Source organism: Entelurus aequoreus, linkage group LG21, assembly GCF_033978785.1.
Source record: "Entelurus aequoreus isolate RoL-2023_Sb linkage group LG21, RoL_Eaeq_v1.1, whole genome shotgun sequence".
Classification (NCBI taxonomy): Eukaryota; Metazoa; Chordata; class Actinopteri; order Syngnathiformes; family Syngnathidae; genus Entelurus; species Entelurus aequoreus.
In genome coordinates this window covers 30,844,782-30,863,294 of record NC_084751.1, presented here as the reverse complement: position 1 = coordinate 30,863,294, position 18,513 = coordinate 30,844,782, and the positions used below count along the sequence as shown (strand labels likewise).

The 18,513-nt window shown below is 40.1% G+C and overlaps 1 protein-coding gene across 3 annotated transcripts in view; it reads right to left on the bottom strand.

Moving 5' to 3' along the window:
- Positions 1-2,753: 2,753 nt before the first annotated feature.
- dqx1 (DEAQ box RNA-dependent ATPase 1) overlaps positions 2,754-18,513 on the bottom strand; it is a 57,842-nt gene continuing 42,082 nt past the window's right edge. For all 3 annotated transcript variants that reach the window (XM_062031392.1, XM_062031391.1, XM_062031393.1), the window contains 7 exons: positions 18,501-18,513; positions 18,178-18,336; positions 15,879-16,070; positions 15,645-15,770; positions 13,772-13,962; positions 11,798-11,988; positions 2,754-6,152 (listed from right to left, as the gene is read on the bottom strand). The exon at positions 18,501-18,513 is cut by the window's right edge and continues 87 nt beyond it. In XM_062031392.1, coding sequence (XP_061887376.1) covers positions 5,981-6,152; positions 11,798-11,988; positions 13,772-13,962; positions 15,645-15,770; positions 15,879-16,070; positions 18,178-18,336; positions 18,501-18,513 — 1,044 coding nt within the window. In that variant the 3' untranslated portion in view covers positions 2,754-5,980. The remainder of the gene's footprint in view (positions 6,153-11,797; positions 11,989-13,771; positions 13,963-15,644; positions 15,771-15,878; positions 16,071-18,177; positions 18,337-18,500) is intronic.

Sequence of the window (18,513 nt, the reverse complement as noted above, 5' to 3'; positions counted from 1 at the left end):
CCCCGGATTGCTAATGATCAAATGTAAACAATCAATTGCAGATACTTTTTCTTATGCCTTCTGATCTCTCTCTCTCTATGTCCACTACTTGCTGTCCATATCCTACCCCCCCCCCTCCACACCCACTTGATTGTAAATAATTCAATGTGATTATCCTGTGTGATGACTGTATTATGATGATAGTATATATCTGATAGTATATATCTGTATCGTGAATCAATTTAAGTGGACCCCGACTTAAACAAGTTGAAAAACTTATTTGGGTGTTACCATTTAGTGGTCAATTGTACGGAATATGTACTTCACTGTGCAACCTACTAATAAAAGTCTCAATCAATCAATGCTGGAGTGCTTATCAGGCATATTTGGTCAACCCATGACTGCAAGCTAATCGATGCGAACATGCTATTTAGCCTAGCTATATATACATATTGCATCAATATGCCTCTTTTATAGGTATTTTTGAGCTCATTTAATTCCCTTTACTTATGTCCTCTGTGTGTTTAATTTATACTTGCATGTCTCATGACACATTATCTGTATGTAATATTGGCTGTGGTTGTTTGTGTGCCATGTTGTTCCAGACCACAGCAACTGTTACCCAGCTTGCAAAGATTGTAATAAATCCTGTAGAAGAAGACAGCCTGCTGTTTCCTTAAACTTGGACACACACATCTATACCTTTGGCCATTAAAAGCCAGTAATTTCCAGAAGTTATCTCATCCTGTGAGAAGCCTCCATTTTACTAATGATTTCCAATGTTGCAAAATATTAGAATAAAAATTTAAATGCAAAATTTCTGTCAACGAAGATTTGCGTCAGCCCATAGTAGGCTAATATAGCTATTATAGACACTTACATCATATGTTGCCTTCAATATAACACTTAAATAAGGCTTTTAATTTTTTTGGCTCCAGACATTTATTTTTTGGTATTTTTGGTCCAATATGGCTCTTTTAACATTTTGGGTTGCCGACCCCTGGCATAGCACTATATAAATACAGACCATTTACCATTTTAATTTGTGAAAAGTGGAAAAAGTTGCAAATGAGACCGGTGTTTTATTCTCCTCAATGAAAGACGTGTATTCATTTCTAATGTTTTTTTATTATTTCCTTTTTTCTACTTCCTGTAGTGGCTAGATGTAAATTGTACAGCCATGTGTCATTACTGACACCTAATGACCAGTGTGTAGCACTACATACCACCACAATCTGTTTATTTGTAGGAATCCCGATTAGCTGTGCTCTTTAAAAAATAAAAATAAATAAAAAATACATCTGGTCAAAAATGATAACGAATCTGATTGGACAACGAAAATCCTTAGTTGAAGACAGCCCTAGTCAGCTGTCTTATGAGTTAGTGAACGTATGTGTAAATGTCACTTGATGCTAAACCAAAACCAGAAGCAATTGGAACAAAAGTTGTTACCTGGAGGAGCACAAATAAGAATGTTGGTTGGAGCCTCAGCCTGCAGGGGTATCCGGCCCTCGCAATCAGAGGAAAAGGGCGGGGACAGGATAGACTGCACAGTGTCTGTCTTCTACAAGGAAATTGCATTAGTGAAAGAGTTTGGAGGCACACTTGAATGTGGCGTTCATGTGATAAGTCACGTGAGCAGACATTGGCATCATGCAGTGAAGAAGAACAACTTGACAGCAGTGTTCAAAAAGGAATTTGATTCAATAGACAGATCGGCATAATGCTGAAAATCCTCAGGGCTTACGGGGTCCCCCCCGAATCTACTCCGGGCCATAGAGGCCATTGTTCGAGGGCACAAGAACCAAGGTGGTAACCCCAGATGGCGTCAGCGAGGAGGTTGAAATCCTAACAGGGGTGCAGCAGGGAGACACACTTGCCCCCTTCCTTTTTATCATAGCACTGGACTACACGCACCGAAAAGCCATCAACGGGCGGGAGCAGGAGCTTGGCTTCACAATTACACCAGGAAAGTCTAAAAGAAACCCTGCTGTAGCCCTTGCAGACCTAGACTACGCAGATTACATCTGCCTGATGTCTGACCGCGTGCAGCAGGCACAGGAACTCCTGAACAAAGTGGAGGTGGAATGTGCTAAGGTTGGCCTCAGACTGAATGCAAAGAAGACTGAGGTAATCACCTATAAGTTCCACATGGACCACCCACCAATTAAAACATCAGATGGCAATGCTCTGCGAGAGGTCAATGACTTCAAATACTTGGGTTCCTGGATTAACTCCAAAGAACAAGATCTTAATGTCAAGAAGGCGCTAGCCTGGAGGGCTCTGAACAATATATCAAGAGTGCGGAGCTCGAATCTCACCTGACACATAAAGCTGAGCCTGTTCCACGCCACTTTGGAGTCTGTCTTCCTGTATGGCTGCGAAAGCTGGACCATGACACACACCCTGCAAAAGTCCCTAAATGGGTGCTACACCAGAATACTACGAGCTGTTCCGAATGTGGACCAGAACATCCACATCACCAACGAGGACCTGTACAGGCAACTGCCGAGGCTCAGCAAGAAGGTAGCAGCTAGGACAGGGGTTGACAAACCAAAATGTTGAAAGACCCATATTGGACCAAAAATAAATAAAAAAATCTGTCTGGAGCCGCAAAAAATTGAAACCTTTCCATAAGTGATATAATGAAGACAACACATGATATAAGTGTCTATATTAGCCTACTATCAGGTTTAAGTGCTGGAGAAAAGTCACACAGTGGAGATGTTTCAAACAAAAATTCTGTTAAAAGAATAACAGTACTTTTACATGCATTCAGTTGAATAACATTAGACATTTATTATTGCCACAAAGCCAAACATAAAAAGGAAGGCAGGATCCACAAAGAATGTACAAACAGAATTCTAGTATCAAAAATATGTTCTGCCATAATCTGGAGATCATCACACACCGCAATGATTCTCCAGAGGCAAGATCTGCATAGATGTGGAAGGTCCAGCAGTGACAGCACGCGTGCTCAACGTAGTGCAGGGGTGTCCACCGAGGGCCGTTTACAGTGGTACTTCGGTTTTTGTACGCCCCACTCTTGTATGACTGTGAAATATTTCACCAAAGTTTTGCCGCGTCTATCATTCATGGAATCGAGTGTCCAAACAAAGAATCAGCTCTGTACTTTTGTTTTTGTTTTTAAATGGAGTACGACTGCAAAAGTTTTTACCCACAGGTGTCTTCAAAAAAGGTAAAACTGACGTTAAATGTAATATATGGTATGTACTTCACATTTAATTCTGCATGTAAAACTATCATTATTCTCTAAAAAATCTGGGTGTCTGGAACAGATTATCGTAATTGGATTTGCGTGATTAATTCTTATCGGAAAATATGCTTCGGTTCTCATACGATTTAGTTTTTGTCTGGCTAAAAACCAAGCTGTAGTCCAGTATAGTAAACGAAAAATTATATCTAGTAAGCACCGAGAGCATAGACCTCAGGCAGGTCCCATCTGCGCTCGATGAAATAAATGTAGTGAATCCTCTTTGCAGTCATCTACTATCTTTGTCTCAACCAAACACAGAGAAGTTGGGCCTTGTAATGTAAACGAGAGGTAAAATAGTAGAAATTATGCAGTTCAGCCCCTAAATCGAATCCCTCGTTTGTTTGTTTTTTCATCCCATTTCGGACAATTCCTGAAAGATTCATGCAACTCCGCCCAAAGCCTTTTTGAGTTATGCTGCTAACCACCTAAGCAAAACTAGGCCAATGAGATTAAGTCAATGTCAGAGATGCTTTGCCAAGCTGCAACTGTAGGAACTCCACTAACTGAGGAGATGCAGGTCTTTCTCTGAGAGGGTATTCCTTGGAGCATTCACATTGTTGGAACGCATCTTTAGAAAAAAATCTCAGGTTCACAGGTGTTTCAATCTGTACACCTCACCAGAATAGGGCAGAGAAGACTGACTAGGCTTCATCGGCAGAAGGTTTCCAACTGCTCTGTCGTCAACTACAGCCATTGTGAACTGACTCGGCTGATGCGGCGCTGTGTCCCTCCTGGCTTTTTTCTGCTCTTCAGGCTCTAGCCCTACCACCTGGAGGAAGTAGCGCAGTGATTTTGCTGGGAACACCCGGAAGCCGACTTGAAGAAGGCCACAGGTATTGGTATTTGGCTTTTTTAGTTGTCGGGAAGTAATTAGCCTTATTTCTCTGGGCACTGTGAGCTCAACAACTATGATGTCTTTTGTGCTCCTGGAAAGCAGGACCATGTCTGATCGGAGGTGGGACACTGCCCAATGTCTTGTGGGAAGACAAGCTCCCTCATCTCCTAGTTGGAGGCACATAAGTTATAAAACTGTGGAGATCTTATGAGCCTTGTCCCCTTCTCTCAAAAAGGCAATGTCTTAGGCCTGCTTGTTGTTGGTTTTGACTAGCTATTGTTCCACCATTGTGACAATTTCTGTAAGGACCTTGTCGTGCCTCCATCGGTGGTGCCCTTGGACAGCCGGTCGGGATGTGGTTTAGTGTACAAGAGGCTTCTTCACATTTCTTACAAGTCTTTCGCTCAGTCCCAGATCTTCAGGTTGCTTTGGGTTGGCAAGTGGTCAGTCAGAGCGCAGGAGAAAGCTCAACTTCCCATGGTCAGTTTGCCACAGTTCCCTACTGGTCGCATCAACCCTTGGAGGCAAGTCCAATTGCGTTCACCTGGCGGTCTTCCTCTGCTGCCTCATGGATTCTCTGTAGCAAGAGGTCTCTTCTTGGTCGAGTGTGCAAGGGCCAGACGTCCCTGGCATATCATGCCCACGATTTCCTGGTGTTTCCGAAGGATTCTGCTTTCTATTGCAACTTGATAAGGCTTCCACCTTTTGCCGCTTGATGGCCTTGCCTGCGTGTTTCACAAGGAACGTACCAAATGCCTTACACTGGCAAAGGAGGCTTGGTGGTCTTGCTGTACAGGTTGATTGTGCGGAAGCAACTTGCTTTCCATCGCTTTATTCCATACCATACCATGCCCTTTGGACATGGGAAAGTCATCAGTAGGAAGTGTCTTTGCGGCCGAGGTATGACGCCATACTGAAAAAAGGCAGACTTTTAACCTCACAAGTTGTGGTTGTGCTCGTTTGCTTTGTGCCAGTTGTTCAGATCCTGCCAATGCTTTTGTCGCCACTGCCCACACTTCATCCGTGGTATGTAAGGACAGGGCTTATACGCAAATTATGCGCTGTGCATAGGGCCCCTCCCACCCCTCCCGTAGTATAAAAGTACAAGTATAAAAATTGTTTCGCGTAAAAAAAAAAGTGAAGATTTTGCAAATAAAATTCTGCTCAAGGCCCCAATTTGTGTGTATGTATACACAATGTGTGGCAAATTTTATTTATTTAATACATGTTTGATAAACTAAACTAAAACTGGCATACCACTATAGTAAAAAAAAAGTTTTGATTTAATATATATTTATAAATAAATAGTATTGAAAACCGAGGTACCAGTGTACTGAAAAATCACAGGACGTTTTGTAAACAGTTAAAAGCCAACCACCATTATATTAAGAAAGATATGTATAAGAGCTAACAATCTTTGTCTGTTATAGCATATCATTAGTAGAACATTTTAAACATTTTCTCATTACATGACGCCATATTGCTGTTTTGTGTTCTCTCTACTTATATTTGTATCCTTTTCTTTGGTTTGACTCTATTTTTAGAATGTGCTATGGCCCAATAAAAAGGGATCTGCGGGCCGCACTCTGGACACCCCTGCTGTAGTGTACTATATCATTCTATATGTAAAATGACACTTCAGGTTCATTTAAATATCGAGCTTCCCTTTACCTTGCATTTTTGTGCAAGTCGCTATTTTTCTGAAGAATGACTTCAAGGAAAAAGTATCCACTGTAAACATAAAAATAATTAAATATTAAAAAGTTAGAAATAAGTTAACAGTACGCCAGAATGAGCAGAACGAGCTTGAATGTAAAAATCTAACTAAAAACGATTAGTGTTTTCCAGTACGAGCAAATGATAAAAGTGTGTCACATAGTTAATGATGTTCATTGGACAACACAAAGCTCAGTGCTGGACTGATTGTGCGTCTCTCCCAACCAATTAGGTGCGCCATCTCCAGAGGAAGGCTCGACGCTCTGCCTCAGCTTGATTAGCAGCTCCTTGCCATCACTAGAGGGGAGGTTTCCCAGGAAGTACTGAGGTACGAGCTCCACCAACCTGCAGCACAGGACAACAAAAAATGTGCTTCAGATAGCAAATTTTGCATTTGAATTATTGGTCTACCTTGGTGAAGGCTCACAGCTACTTGCTTATTAAATCCTGTTTGACCTTGGTTATGTTAAGTAAACACTGTAACCCCTAACTAGGGTTTCACAATATACCGGTACTAATAAAGTATCGCGGTACTCATCAATTGAAATCGATACTATACCACCTTTGAAAAATACCATTCTTTCATCTGAATGCCGCTGTGCGGCGGTGACTACAGAGCCGAGGCGCATGATGTTGAGTGTATCAAAACGCACACACAAAGTGCATACAAGCAATAACATTGTGGTGGGGAACAATGGCAAAAAAACTTTACACCTTTCCTGCTTGTCGGCTCCCAGACCGTGGTCGAGGAGCGCATGGGAGATGTTCCCTCCAGGGCCGATGTTTTGTCGGGGGTAACACCCGTCACTTTACCCGGCAATGGGTCTGCTAAGCTCCGCTTTCCGATCAGAATTCGAGGCCGCCGATTCGTGAGAATCCGGTTGCTTTATTATTACTTTTGCAGGACACAACTGGACCCGTTCATCTCTCTACTGCGCAGTGCACACACTCTCTCTCTCTCTCTCTCTCTCTCTCTCTTTACACCAGCGTTTCTCAAAGTGTGGGGCACGCCCCACTGGTGGGGAATAGAGACATGACAGGTGGGGCGCGAGGAACGGGAGGAAATGTCACTTTAAAGTTTAAAAAAAAAATTATATTCTTAGATTTTTTTTTTACTATGCTTTCATTTTCTATACACACTGTAAATCACTTTGTGATTCTGTCTGTGAAATCCGCTATATAAATAAATGTAAATTACTTATTTTTCCTGTAGGCTTTAAATTTCTAGGTAGGTGCGAAAGTTTGACAGACATAGCAACAGTAACTAATGGGGGCGGGGCTAAGCGGAACAAACTTTTGCGCGGATAGGTAGCAGGCTAATCAATATCCACTCATCGGGCAGGGAGCTGTGTCCATTCTTCTCCCCTTTGCCACATCTTATCTGTGTGAGATCGGCTTTTCAGCTGTTGCTTCACTCAAAACGAAGTACAGGTCTCAGCTGAACATTGAGCATGACTTAAGAGTGGCAGTGTCAAGCCTGCAACCCTGATTTGAAAAGCTGTGCAGTGCAAAACAGGCTCATTGCAGCCACTAATGCTGGAGTACTGTAAAACTCATGTTCACTTGCCCTGTCTTGCCAAATGCATAGCTCCTCCTTTTTTTTTTTGCAAAGATTGCAAAGTGGCACTTTTATTTGATTGATTATTAAACTTGATGCAAGTTATTTGATTTATTATTGAACTTAATGCAAGTTATAACACGTTTATTTGATTTATTATTGAACTTGATGCAAGTTAACACTTTTATTTGATTTATTATTGAACTTGATGCAAGTTATAACACTTTTTTTGATTTATTATTGAACTTGATGCAAGTTATAACACTATTGTTTTATTTATTATTGAACTTGATGCAAGTTATTTTATTTATTATTGAACTTGAAGCAAGTTATACCACAGCTGCACAGTTATTTTATTTATTATTGAACTTGTGTGTTGTTTCCTTTAATGTTAATAAGCTTACAATTAGGGAAGTCCGATAATATCGGCAGGCCGATATTATCGGCCGATAAATGCGTTAAAATGTAATATCGGAAATTATCGGTATCGTTTTTTTTTATTATCGGTATCTTTTTTTTAAATTTTTTTTTTAAAAATTAAATCAACATAAAAAACACAAGATACACTTACAATTAATGCACCAACCCAAAAAACCTCCCTCCTCATTCACACAAAAGGGTTGTTTCTTTCTGTTATTAATATTTTCTCCTTCCTAGGGTGGGGGGCGCAAATAAATGAGAAGCACTGTATTAAGCTATTATGATCCTAAAACTAGAAATACATGGTCACTGATCAGTGTGTCCCACAGAGAATTATTCAATTATTGCTGTATAAAGAAAGATAAATTGAGTGGTCATAACTTTATGACACAAGCTAGTAATTCACATCAAAGGTTCTGCTTTACAAAAATAATACATCATGGTTTTGTTTGAGGTGGTATATATTGAAAAAAAAACTAAAATACTTCAAATCACCGCAATCAATTTTAAGTGATAAATGCATACTTTAAATTAATACAAGTAATTTCAATAATACATCATAGTTTTGTTTGACACAATGCTTCGTGTGGTGGTATATATTGAAAAAACCCTAAAAAACTTCAAATCACCGCAATCAATTTTAAGTGATAAATGCATACTTTAAATTAATACAAGTAATTTCAAGGTTGTATAAAGTATAAAAAGTAATACACTGGCCTTTGTGTTTCAATTTGTGCACTTATGCATACACTAAGGGTCTGATTTACTAAAGGTTTGCGTGTACTAAAACACATGCAAACTTGATAGCACACGCAAAACTGACCCACCTTCCTTTTATCTTGAAAATCCTCGAAAGAATTGTTGCACAGCAGCTAAATGAACACTTAGCATCTAACAATCTCTGTAAACCCTTTCAGCCCGGTTTCAAGGCAAATCACTCTACAGAGACAGCCCTCGCAAAAATTAATAATGATCTATTGCTAACTATGGATGCTGATGCGCCATCCATGTTGCTGCTGCTTTCGATACCGTCGATCATAACATTCTATTAGTATGTCAGACTTAGCCTTTTCTTGGTTTAACTCCTATCTAACTGACAGGATGCAGCACGTTTTCCATAACAATGTGACCTCGGAGAATGTTAAGGTAATGTGTGGAGTTCCACAGGGTTCGTTTCTTGGCCCTGGACTCTTCAGCATCAAAATGCTGTCGCTAGGTGACATCATACGCAAATACGGTGTTAGATTTCACTGTTATGTTGAAAACACCCAACTCTACATGCCCCTAAAGCTGACCAACACACCAGATTGCAGTCATCTGGAGGCGTGTCTAAATGAAATTAAACAATGGCTGCCCAGCAACTTTTTGCATCTTAACGCTAAACAAACGGAAATGCTCATTATCGGTCCTGCTAAACATCAGCACGTATTTAATAATACCACCTTAAAATTTGACAGCAAAACAATTACACAAGGCGGCTCGGTAAAGAATCTCGGTATTATCTTCGACCCAACTCTCTCATTTGAGTCACACATTAAGAGTTTTACTAAAACAGCCTTCTTTCATCTCCGTAATATCGCTGAAATTTTGTCCGCCACGGACGCTGAGATCATTATTGGGTTCTCACTTCGCTTTGAGTATCTAGTTGGCAGAAAAAGTGCTATATAAATCTAATCCATTATTAATATTATTATTCATGCGTTTGTTACGTCTTGTCTTGAGTACTGTAACGTATTATTTTCGGGTCTCCCTAAGTCTAGCATTAAAAGATTACAGTTAGTACAAAATGCGTCTGCTTGACTTTTGACAAGAACAAAAAAGTTTGATCATATTACGCCTATACTGGCTCACCTGCACTGGCTCCCTGTGCACTTAAGATGTGACTTTAAGGTTTTACTACTTACGTATAAAATACTACACGGTCTAGCTCCATCCTATCTTGCTGATTGCATTCATAGGCGCCGATCTACATTTCTGCCAATGGGTGCTCGGACGGGCGGTAAATCTGACGCTACTAATGCGCGGTTTTTGCTTGGTGGTGATAAAGAATTTGCCATCAATCCAACGTGGGTGCTCGGCATTGTCCGTGGGTGCTCGGGCCTCAAAGCACCCACAGGATCGTCGCCTATGATTGCATTGTAGGTTTTACTACTTACGTATAAAATACTACACGGTCTAGCTCCATCCTATCTTGCTGAATGTATTGTACCATATGTCCCGGCAAGAAATCTGCAATCAAAAAACTCTGGCTTATTAGTGATTCTTAGAGCCCAAAAAAAGTCTGCTGGCTTAAGAGCGTTTTCTATTCGGGCTCCAGTACTCTGGAATACCCTACCGGTAACAGAGATGCTACCTCAGTAGAAGCATTTAAGTCCCATCTTAAAATTAATTTGTATATTCTAGCCTTTAAATAGATCCCTTTTTAGACCAGTTGATCTGCCGTCTTCTTTTTCTACTCTGTCCCCAGGTGACCACGGATCAGCCTCCACAGAGGAGGTGACGTCTCTGTGCTGCTGACATGTCTTCCTTAAAGATAATCCCTTGCTGGCCTCCCAATCGACGGGTCTTTCACATTATGAAGTCGGGACCCGGGGTGGACCACTCCTTATACATCAGTTGGTGACGTCTTGGCACCCCGACTTGTCAAAATGCAAGATAATCCCCTTCTGGCCCCACTATGGATTGGACTCTCACAATATTCACCGTATCCACTCGGCATCTATTGCACCGGTCACCTGGAGGGAGGTCCCCACATCTGCGGTCCCTTCCAAGGTTTCTCTGTGTTCCAATTGGGTTGAGTTTTTCTTGCCCTGATGTGGCATCTGAGTCGAGGATGTCGTTGTGGTGTGTGCAGTCCTTTGAGACATTTGTGATTAAGGGCTATATAAGTAAACTTTGATCGATTTTTTTATTTTTTTATGATGTTCGTTTTTTTTTTATTTAGGAAGTAATATATTAATATAATATACCTCTCAATGAAAAGATATCTTTCATTATGCATTTTAATCATTCAGACTCACAAATGCGCTGGTGATGCAATCCATCCCTTGTGCACTGAATGGGATAGTGAAAGAAAGTATCAGAAAGTTTCAGTGTGGGGACATCTCTACGCTGCTGACCCGTCTCCGCTCGGGATGGTTCCTGCTGGCCCCACCATGGACTGGACTTTCGCTGATGTGTTGGACTTTCACAATATTATGTCAGACCCACTCGACATCCATTGCTTTCGGTCTCCCCTAGAGGGGGGGGGGGGGGGTTACCCACATATGCGGTCCTCTCCAAGGTTTCTCATAGTCATTCACATTGACGTCCCACTGGGGTGAGTTTTCCTTGCCCGTATGTGGGCTCTTTACCGAGGATGTCGTTGTGGCTTGTACAGCCCTTTGAGACACTTGTGATTCAGGGCTATATAAATAAACATTGATTGATTGATTGATTGATATGTTTCTGTTGTCTAGAAAATGATAATATGTCTCTTTGGTAAAAGCCCCGTATGCATGCAAAATCTTCATTTAAATAAGGTGGTCACTTTTCAATTGCACGCGCAGTGTTTGTGGACCACACGCAACACGCTCACTCATAGTACAATTATTTTATTTTTTGCACATGTTGCTTAGTACGTGGTATTTAGATCTTAGTAAATCAGGCCCTCAATCTTTAAATTGTGTAACTGAACTGAGAAGTATGGCAAAATGCAGGGTGCAGTGATAGATACTTACTTCACCACCCTCAAAAGTCGCCATCTTGGCTAAGTAGCAAAAGGAGGGGAGAACTTGAGTGGTTAAAAAGGAAAGAGGAGGACGAAGAAGCGGGTCAATACTGCGATCGTTGTTTGCAGTAAGTGCACAACCGTCGTAAATAGATTTGGGACGATACAACACTGTCAAAATGTTCGCAATGCAGTATGCATACCTGGTGACAAACGGTATAGTATTCATGTGTACTGCTGGAAGTATTACATTTGAGACAGAAACTTTTCTCCTCGGTTTGTTCAGTCAATAATTTGACTTACATTTGGGGGTGGACCTCAGAAACAATGCGGATGCAGTTGTCACAGGAGATGGTGAATTCGTCGTAGAGGACCCAGGATGGATGGGTGGGACACGGTTGATGACAAAGGTAGAAAGAGAGGGGGTGCAGGTGAGCCACATGGCGATGTGTCAGCAGGAGGTAGTTACCGGAACCGTCTACGTCATGAGCCACCTGAGAAGAAAAGAAGCACGAGTCCTGTAGAAAACTTAAGACAGAAATTAGACTTTTTTTTTATGCTGCCACAGCTATTTGAAAGATGAAATCTACATAGAAGGATCAAAGCCTGTTTTTAAAGGCCTACTGAAATGAAATGTTCTTATTTAAACGGGGATAGCAGGTCCATTCTATGTGTCATACTTGATCATTTCGCGATATTGCCATATTTTTGCTGAAAGGATTTAGTAGAGAACATCGACAATAAAGTTTGCAACTTTTGGTCGCTGATAAAAAAAGTCTTGCCTGTACCAGAAGTAGCGTGACGTCACAGGTTGTGGAGCTCCTCACATCTGCACATTGTTTACAATCATGGCCACCAGCAGCGAGAGCGATTCGGACCGAGAAAGCGACGATTACCCCATTAATTTGAGCGAGGATGAAAGATTCGTGGATGAGAAAAGTGAGAGTGAAGGATTAGAGGGTCAGTGGAAGCGATTCAGATAGGGAAGATGCTGTGAGAGGCGGTTGGGACCTGATATTCAGCTGGGAATGACTAAAACAGTAAATAAACACAAGACATATATATACTCTATTAGCCACAACACAACCAGGCTTATATTTAGGGTTAGGGTTAGGGTCCATACAACCCACCAATACAACTCAAACACCCGTACAACACACTCAATCCCACAGCCCAAAGTACCGTTCACCTCCGTAAAGTTCATACAGCACGTATATTTCCCCAAAGTTACGTACGTGACATGCACATAGCGGCATGCATGTACGGGCAAGCGATCAAATGTTTGGAAGCCAAAGCTGCGTACTCACGGTAGCGCGTCTGCTATCCAACTCAAAGTCCTCCTGGTTGTGTTGCTGCAGCCAGCCGCTAATACACCGATCCCACCTACAGCTTTCTTCTTTGCTGTCTTCATTGTTCATTAAACAAATTGCAAAAGATTCACCAACACAGATGTCCAGAATACTGTGGAATTTTGCGATGAAAACAGACGACTTAATAGCTGGCCACAATGGTGTCCCAATATGTCCGCACAATCTGTGACGTCATGCGCAAACGTCATCATACCGAGACGTTTTCAGCAGAATATTTTGCGGGAAATTTAAAATTGCACTTTACTAATCTAACCCGGCCGTATTGGCATGTGTTGCAATGTTAAGATTTCATCATTGATATATAAACTATCAGACTGCGTGGTTGGTAGTAGTGGGTTTCAGTAGGCCTTTAAAGTCTGAGGAATAGAATCGTAAGACAATTCACTCGCCCTAAGAAGACACTAACCTAGGTAATACAAAGGCTGCAGTATACTGTAGCAGAAGGCGTTGATAATGCCAGCCAAAGGCGTTAAAAACTATTTCAATTTCATTTAACCAAGAAAATATTGAGATGCTGTTGATGGCACGTATGACTGAGGAGGCACTGGAAGGAGTGTGAGAAAGTCCACTCTCCAAGATAAATGCTGACATTATTATTACTTCATTATACTCCTGTAGTTTTTATACAAAAAAAGCAACAAATCCAGAAACTTTTTATTGTCTGAATGTACACTATGAGACTCTAACACAAAAGCGCTTCTCAACAAGCAGATAGTGCTTTCCCCCATCTTTAAGCACTGTTTTCATCTTTTCACATTTTGTCCCTCACACTGCGCCATTAAAAATGGCATGCACATTTGACATGGCTAATTGTGCCAATTAATGACGTATCTATAGTAGACAGAGCTGGTCTTCCTTATATTTCAAACAGTTAGCGTTGAAGCATGAGGTTCAAAAAGTAGCTTACTTTGAGAAAAAGGCCGGAGATGAGGGCCCTCTTAATATTTGTGCAGTTGTCTTGGCATCCAAAAGCAGGAGGCGACACAGGAAGTTCTATTCGCTGCATGACCTCCAGCAACTCGGCCCTGATAACCACAGCTAGATGCAAGGCCGCATGGTTCAGGAAATGTGTTGTGCACCATGCCTCATCCTGATTATCTGCAATTAGCATATGTAGATTAGTTGTCACCTTACAATATCAGTGCTAATGATCAGTCATGAGCTATTTAAAACTATTGTGTGCTTGGGGAGCGAAGATCTTTATCATTAAGTTTGCCTATCCATCCATCCATTTTCTACCGCTTGTCCCTTTCGGGGTCGCTGGAGCCTATCTCAGCTGCATTCGCCTAGCTTGAAGCTAATGTTAGCCACACTGAACCGTGGCATCAGTCCTCTGTTATAACTCACTGGTCATAAAGCCAAAACAGATCAAAATGAGCATTTATGATTATGAATCTTGTCTTACATATTTTTTTGTTCAAAACTACAAATGAAGCACCACACAAGCGAACAAAAGCCTACAGCTGTAAATACAGTATATCTTGCGGCTTGCACCAGGTATCGATACTGGGACCAAAATTGTTCAATCTCGATATAAACATTTGTAAAATTACAAAAGACTTATAGTTGGTATTTTTTGCAGATGATATGACGGTGGTTTGTTCAGGGAGAACACACAGAAGCTAACACAAATAACAGAAGAAATCAATAAATTAAAGAGATGGTTTGACATACATAAACTTCCTGTGAATCTCAGTGAAAGTAAAATAATGCTATTTGGTAACAGCAGAAAAAAAAGTCAAACACAAATACAAATAGGCAGAGGGTAAAATAAATCTAATGTCAAGGTGTAAAAATAGATAGTAAAATGAACTGGAAATCGCATACTAAAATATACACCATAAGGCAGCAAGAAATACCTCAATAATGACTAAAGCTAAACATGCTCTGGACCAGAAATTACTCCATATTCTCTACTGCTCGCTAGTGTTACCATATCTGGATTATTGTGTAAAAATATGGGGAAATAGCTACAAAAGTATGCTTCATTCATGAATCGTGTTACAAAAGAGGTTAGTTAGAATAATACATAATGCAGTTATTGAGAACATTCAAACCCTTTATCTATTGAATCAACAATATGGATATTCAATGATTTGGCGCATTTGCAAACAGCAAAAATGATTCACAAAGCAAACCTGCTACCTATAAATGTACAACATTTTTTCTCTCAATAAAAGAGGAGAATTTTTCTCTCAATAAAAGAGGAGAAAGATAACCTTACATTTGGCATGTCTACCATTTAGATTGGACATTGCATTCAGGACACAGCAAGGCATACATTACTTACATGTGTCCAGAAATGTTTGAATTTTTTTTTGTTTGTTTAATTTATTCAATAAAAAATTGATTTAATCGCCTCTACAGCTTTAGCTAAAATCTTTATAACGGTGTTCCAGTTTTTGTTTTAGTAGCACAGGTGATAATGACATGTCGACTTTTTAGACTGCCACAGCACATTCCAAAGGGAATCTAAAGTCAGATTTATTTTATTAGACCATTATGAAATCTAGTTACTTACCCAGTTGCAAAACAATGTACAATGTCCCATACTTCACTTTATCAAATATACTAATTTTCCAACCAACAGCATTAATGTATACCTTTAAGATTTTTCAGGGGAAAAACTTGACAGAATATTAGGATTACCCTCTGTTAACACAAATATTCATATAAATACAACACATTTAATTTGGTGCTATATACTATACTCAGCCAGACTCCAATTGTGGTGGGGACCCTGGAAGATAAACTATGCACATACACTATACAGTACTTACGCTCCATGTAAGCATTGTAGATGTTGATGAGAGACATGTGGTCGCCGTCTGTGTGCATTAGAGGTCGCCAGTGTGCAATGGCAGCCTCCTCTCTGTTGGCTTCTGGTGTCAAGTAGCAGGAAGGAGCTGACAAAGAGACCAACATCAGATCATTAACTTGAAAAAACTAACTTGACTTATTATTGCTCTACCGTCATTGTGGGCTCAGTGGATAGTTGACTTATTTTTTTATACCTGTCAACATTGCAGCTATTGTGAGCAGCTCGTTAACACAGTCGTACTCGCACGCAGCAATCAGGGCTTTAGCTAAATGTGGCTCCAACGGCAGTTCTGACATGATGATGCCCACTTCTGATAGATTACCATCATCATCTAGTGCTGCCAAGTAGTCAAGGTCCTCCAAGGCCTGCATTAAAGCCTCAGGGGCTAGACAGAGGACAAGAGAAAAGTAGACATGTGAAAGACAGAAAAGACACCACTACAGATGAATAAAGTCTTCAATGGGATCAAAGAGTCATTATCATCAATCATTAGGGCCCAGCAGTTGTTTATTATTATTAACATTATTAGTATTATCATTATTCTTGTTACTGTATTACTGATATTCCCAACAACCAAACTACCACTATTAAAACCTAACCCTGATGCATATATCAGTATCGGGAGATACCAATATCAGACCTGTACTAGACAATATCAGTAAATCAGATATCGATAATCAAAAGCCAATATCGGACATCCCTAAGAAGTATAGGAAACACATTTTTACCAAAATGTTGTACAGTGTTCACTCGATAATCGCAAGGCTTACCTTCAAGTCGTACTGTAAGGGAATTTCTGCAATGTATGTACGCTATTTATTTTATGATTGTTATGGATATAACAAGGTACTCAAAGGTACTTTAAAATCCGAAAAAGTGAACTGCGAAGTGGCAAGGGAACAATGTGCGATTAATTGATAAATGCAGGCAGACAAAACTAACTGAAACATTGTCAGGAATAGTTAAACATCTGTTAAAAGATAAATACCTGAATAAATCAATGATCAGTTCACTATAACTGATATCAGACATCAGTTCTGAGCATTTTTTCCCCTCCATATCCAAAAACAAATATCGACTGCAAAGTACCCTGGTTCTCAGGAGCATATACCTTGTAAACAAACTCTATGTGCTTGTTGCTTAAACTTACTAATATTAGAAGTACATTAGCTCTTTTGCCACCGCAGGAACTTTACCTTTACACCGTAAACAGGAACTTTACCCTGGAAGTGCGATTGGATAGCAGTAACTGGGGCTGAAACAATAATAATTTTCAATCGCTAACAAGCGCTTAGCAATACTTCAGACACTTTTTCTAAACTCTTAAAACTGACTCACACCTAAAAACCCAAATTGGCCGAAATTGACCATTTTCTTCTCAAAAACATTTTGTTAAATATATACTAACTCTTCATTTCAAAATAGAACACATTTCTTTGCACACACTAATTTTACCAAAACAATGGAAATCTGACCTCAAAATGAAATCATTCTGTCAAAGAATAACACTTGTTTTCCCTTCACAAGGTACATGCAGTCAAAGTACACTAGGTTTTATAATACCGGTATTATTGACATTACACAAACTGCACAGACTTTTAGGTTTTAGTTTTACAGCTATTTGCATGGAAAACATGCAATCCACCATTAGTGTTAAAAATAAGAAGGCACGTCTTGAGTTTGCCGAATGCCTTTTGGCAAACACAAGATGTGCCTTCTTATTTTTATTTAGTGTATCTGCTTTTGTCTGGCCACTCCTCCATAAAGCCCAGCTCTTTGGAGTGTACAGCTTATTGTGGTACTATGCACAGACACTCCAGTCTTTGCTGTGGAACTCTGAAGCTCCTTCAGGGTTACCTATGGTCTTTCTGTTGCCTCTCTGATTAACGCCTTATTTGTTTTGGTGGGCGGCCCTGTTTTTGCAGGTTTGTTGTGGTCCCATGTTCTTTCACTTTGAAGATTATGGATTTGATGGTGCTCCGAGGGAACATCAAAGATGTGGATATTTTTTTATAACCCAACCCTAAATAATGTTTTGCCTTCTGGTGATAATAGATTGCACCAGGACTTTTTAAGGTGTAGCAAAGGGGGTGAATACATATGCACATGCCAATTAAATTGTTATTATTATCTTAAATTATTTCTTCATATTAATTTTTTTGTCATTTTACATATATATATATATTTTATTTTGGATAATTATTAATTGTTTTTGAATCTGAATAAATGAGAATCACGATTTGCATTTGAATCAAATGTTTTCAGCGCATTTAACACTTACCCTCTGATCTTGAGTCGGAAGCACTACTTTGCGCCACAATGTCCACCAAGACAACTTTTTAATCTATGGTCAATTAACATTGCGTGTGCTGCCTTTGTTCTATTGAATCCAGAAGAAGTTCTGGAACTTGAGATACATAGCTCTAAGCTTTCATTGTATTTAATCCCATATTATGACAACCTCAGTCATTTTTATCATAATTAAAATATACCTGGTCTGTCCAAGAACTTGCATTGCCCCATGTCAGCAATATCCAGCCTCTTGAGCAACAGGACTAAGTGGCTTAGATTTTCCTCCATTACCCGCGGACAATAAGCTGCCTCCAATCCACCATCATACAGAGACTGCGGGTATAGGTACACACACAACCCTAGAGGACATTGAGGAACACACAGAAAACTGTTATGACACAGATCATTTTAACAGTAGATGACTTCCTCAAATCTGACATTGTCGAAAAACTGTTTCAAATATTTCCAATCCATGGAAACGAATTTGCTACATTGTGCTGTGCAGCTGTAGCCTTTGACCTACCAGGAAGGTGGCT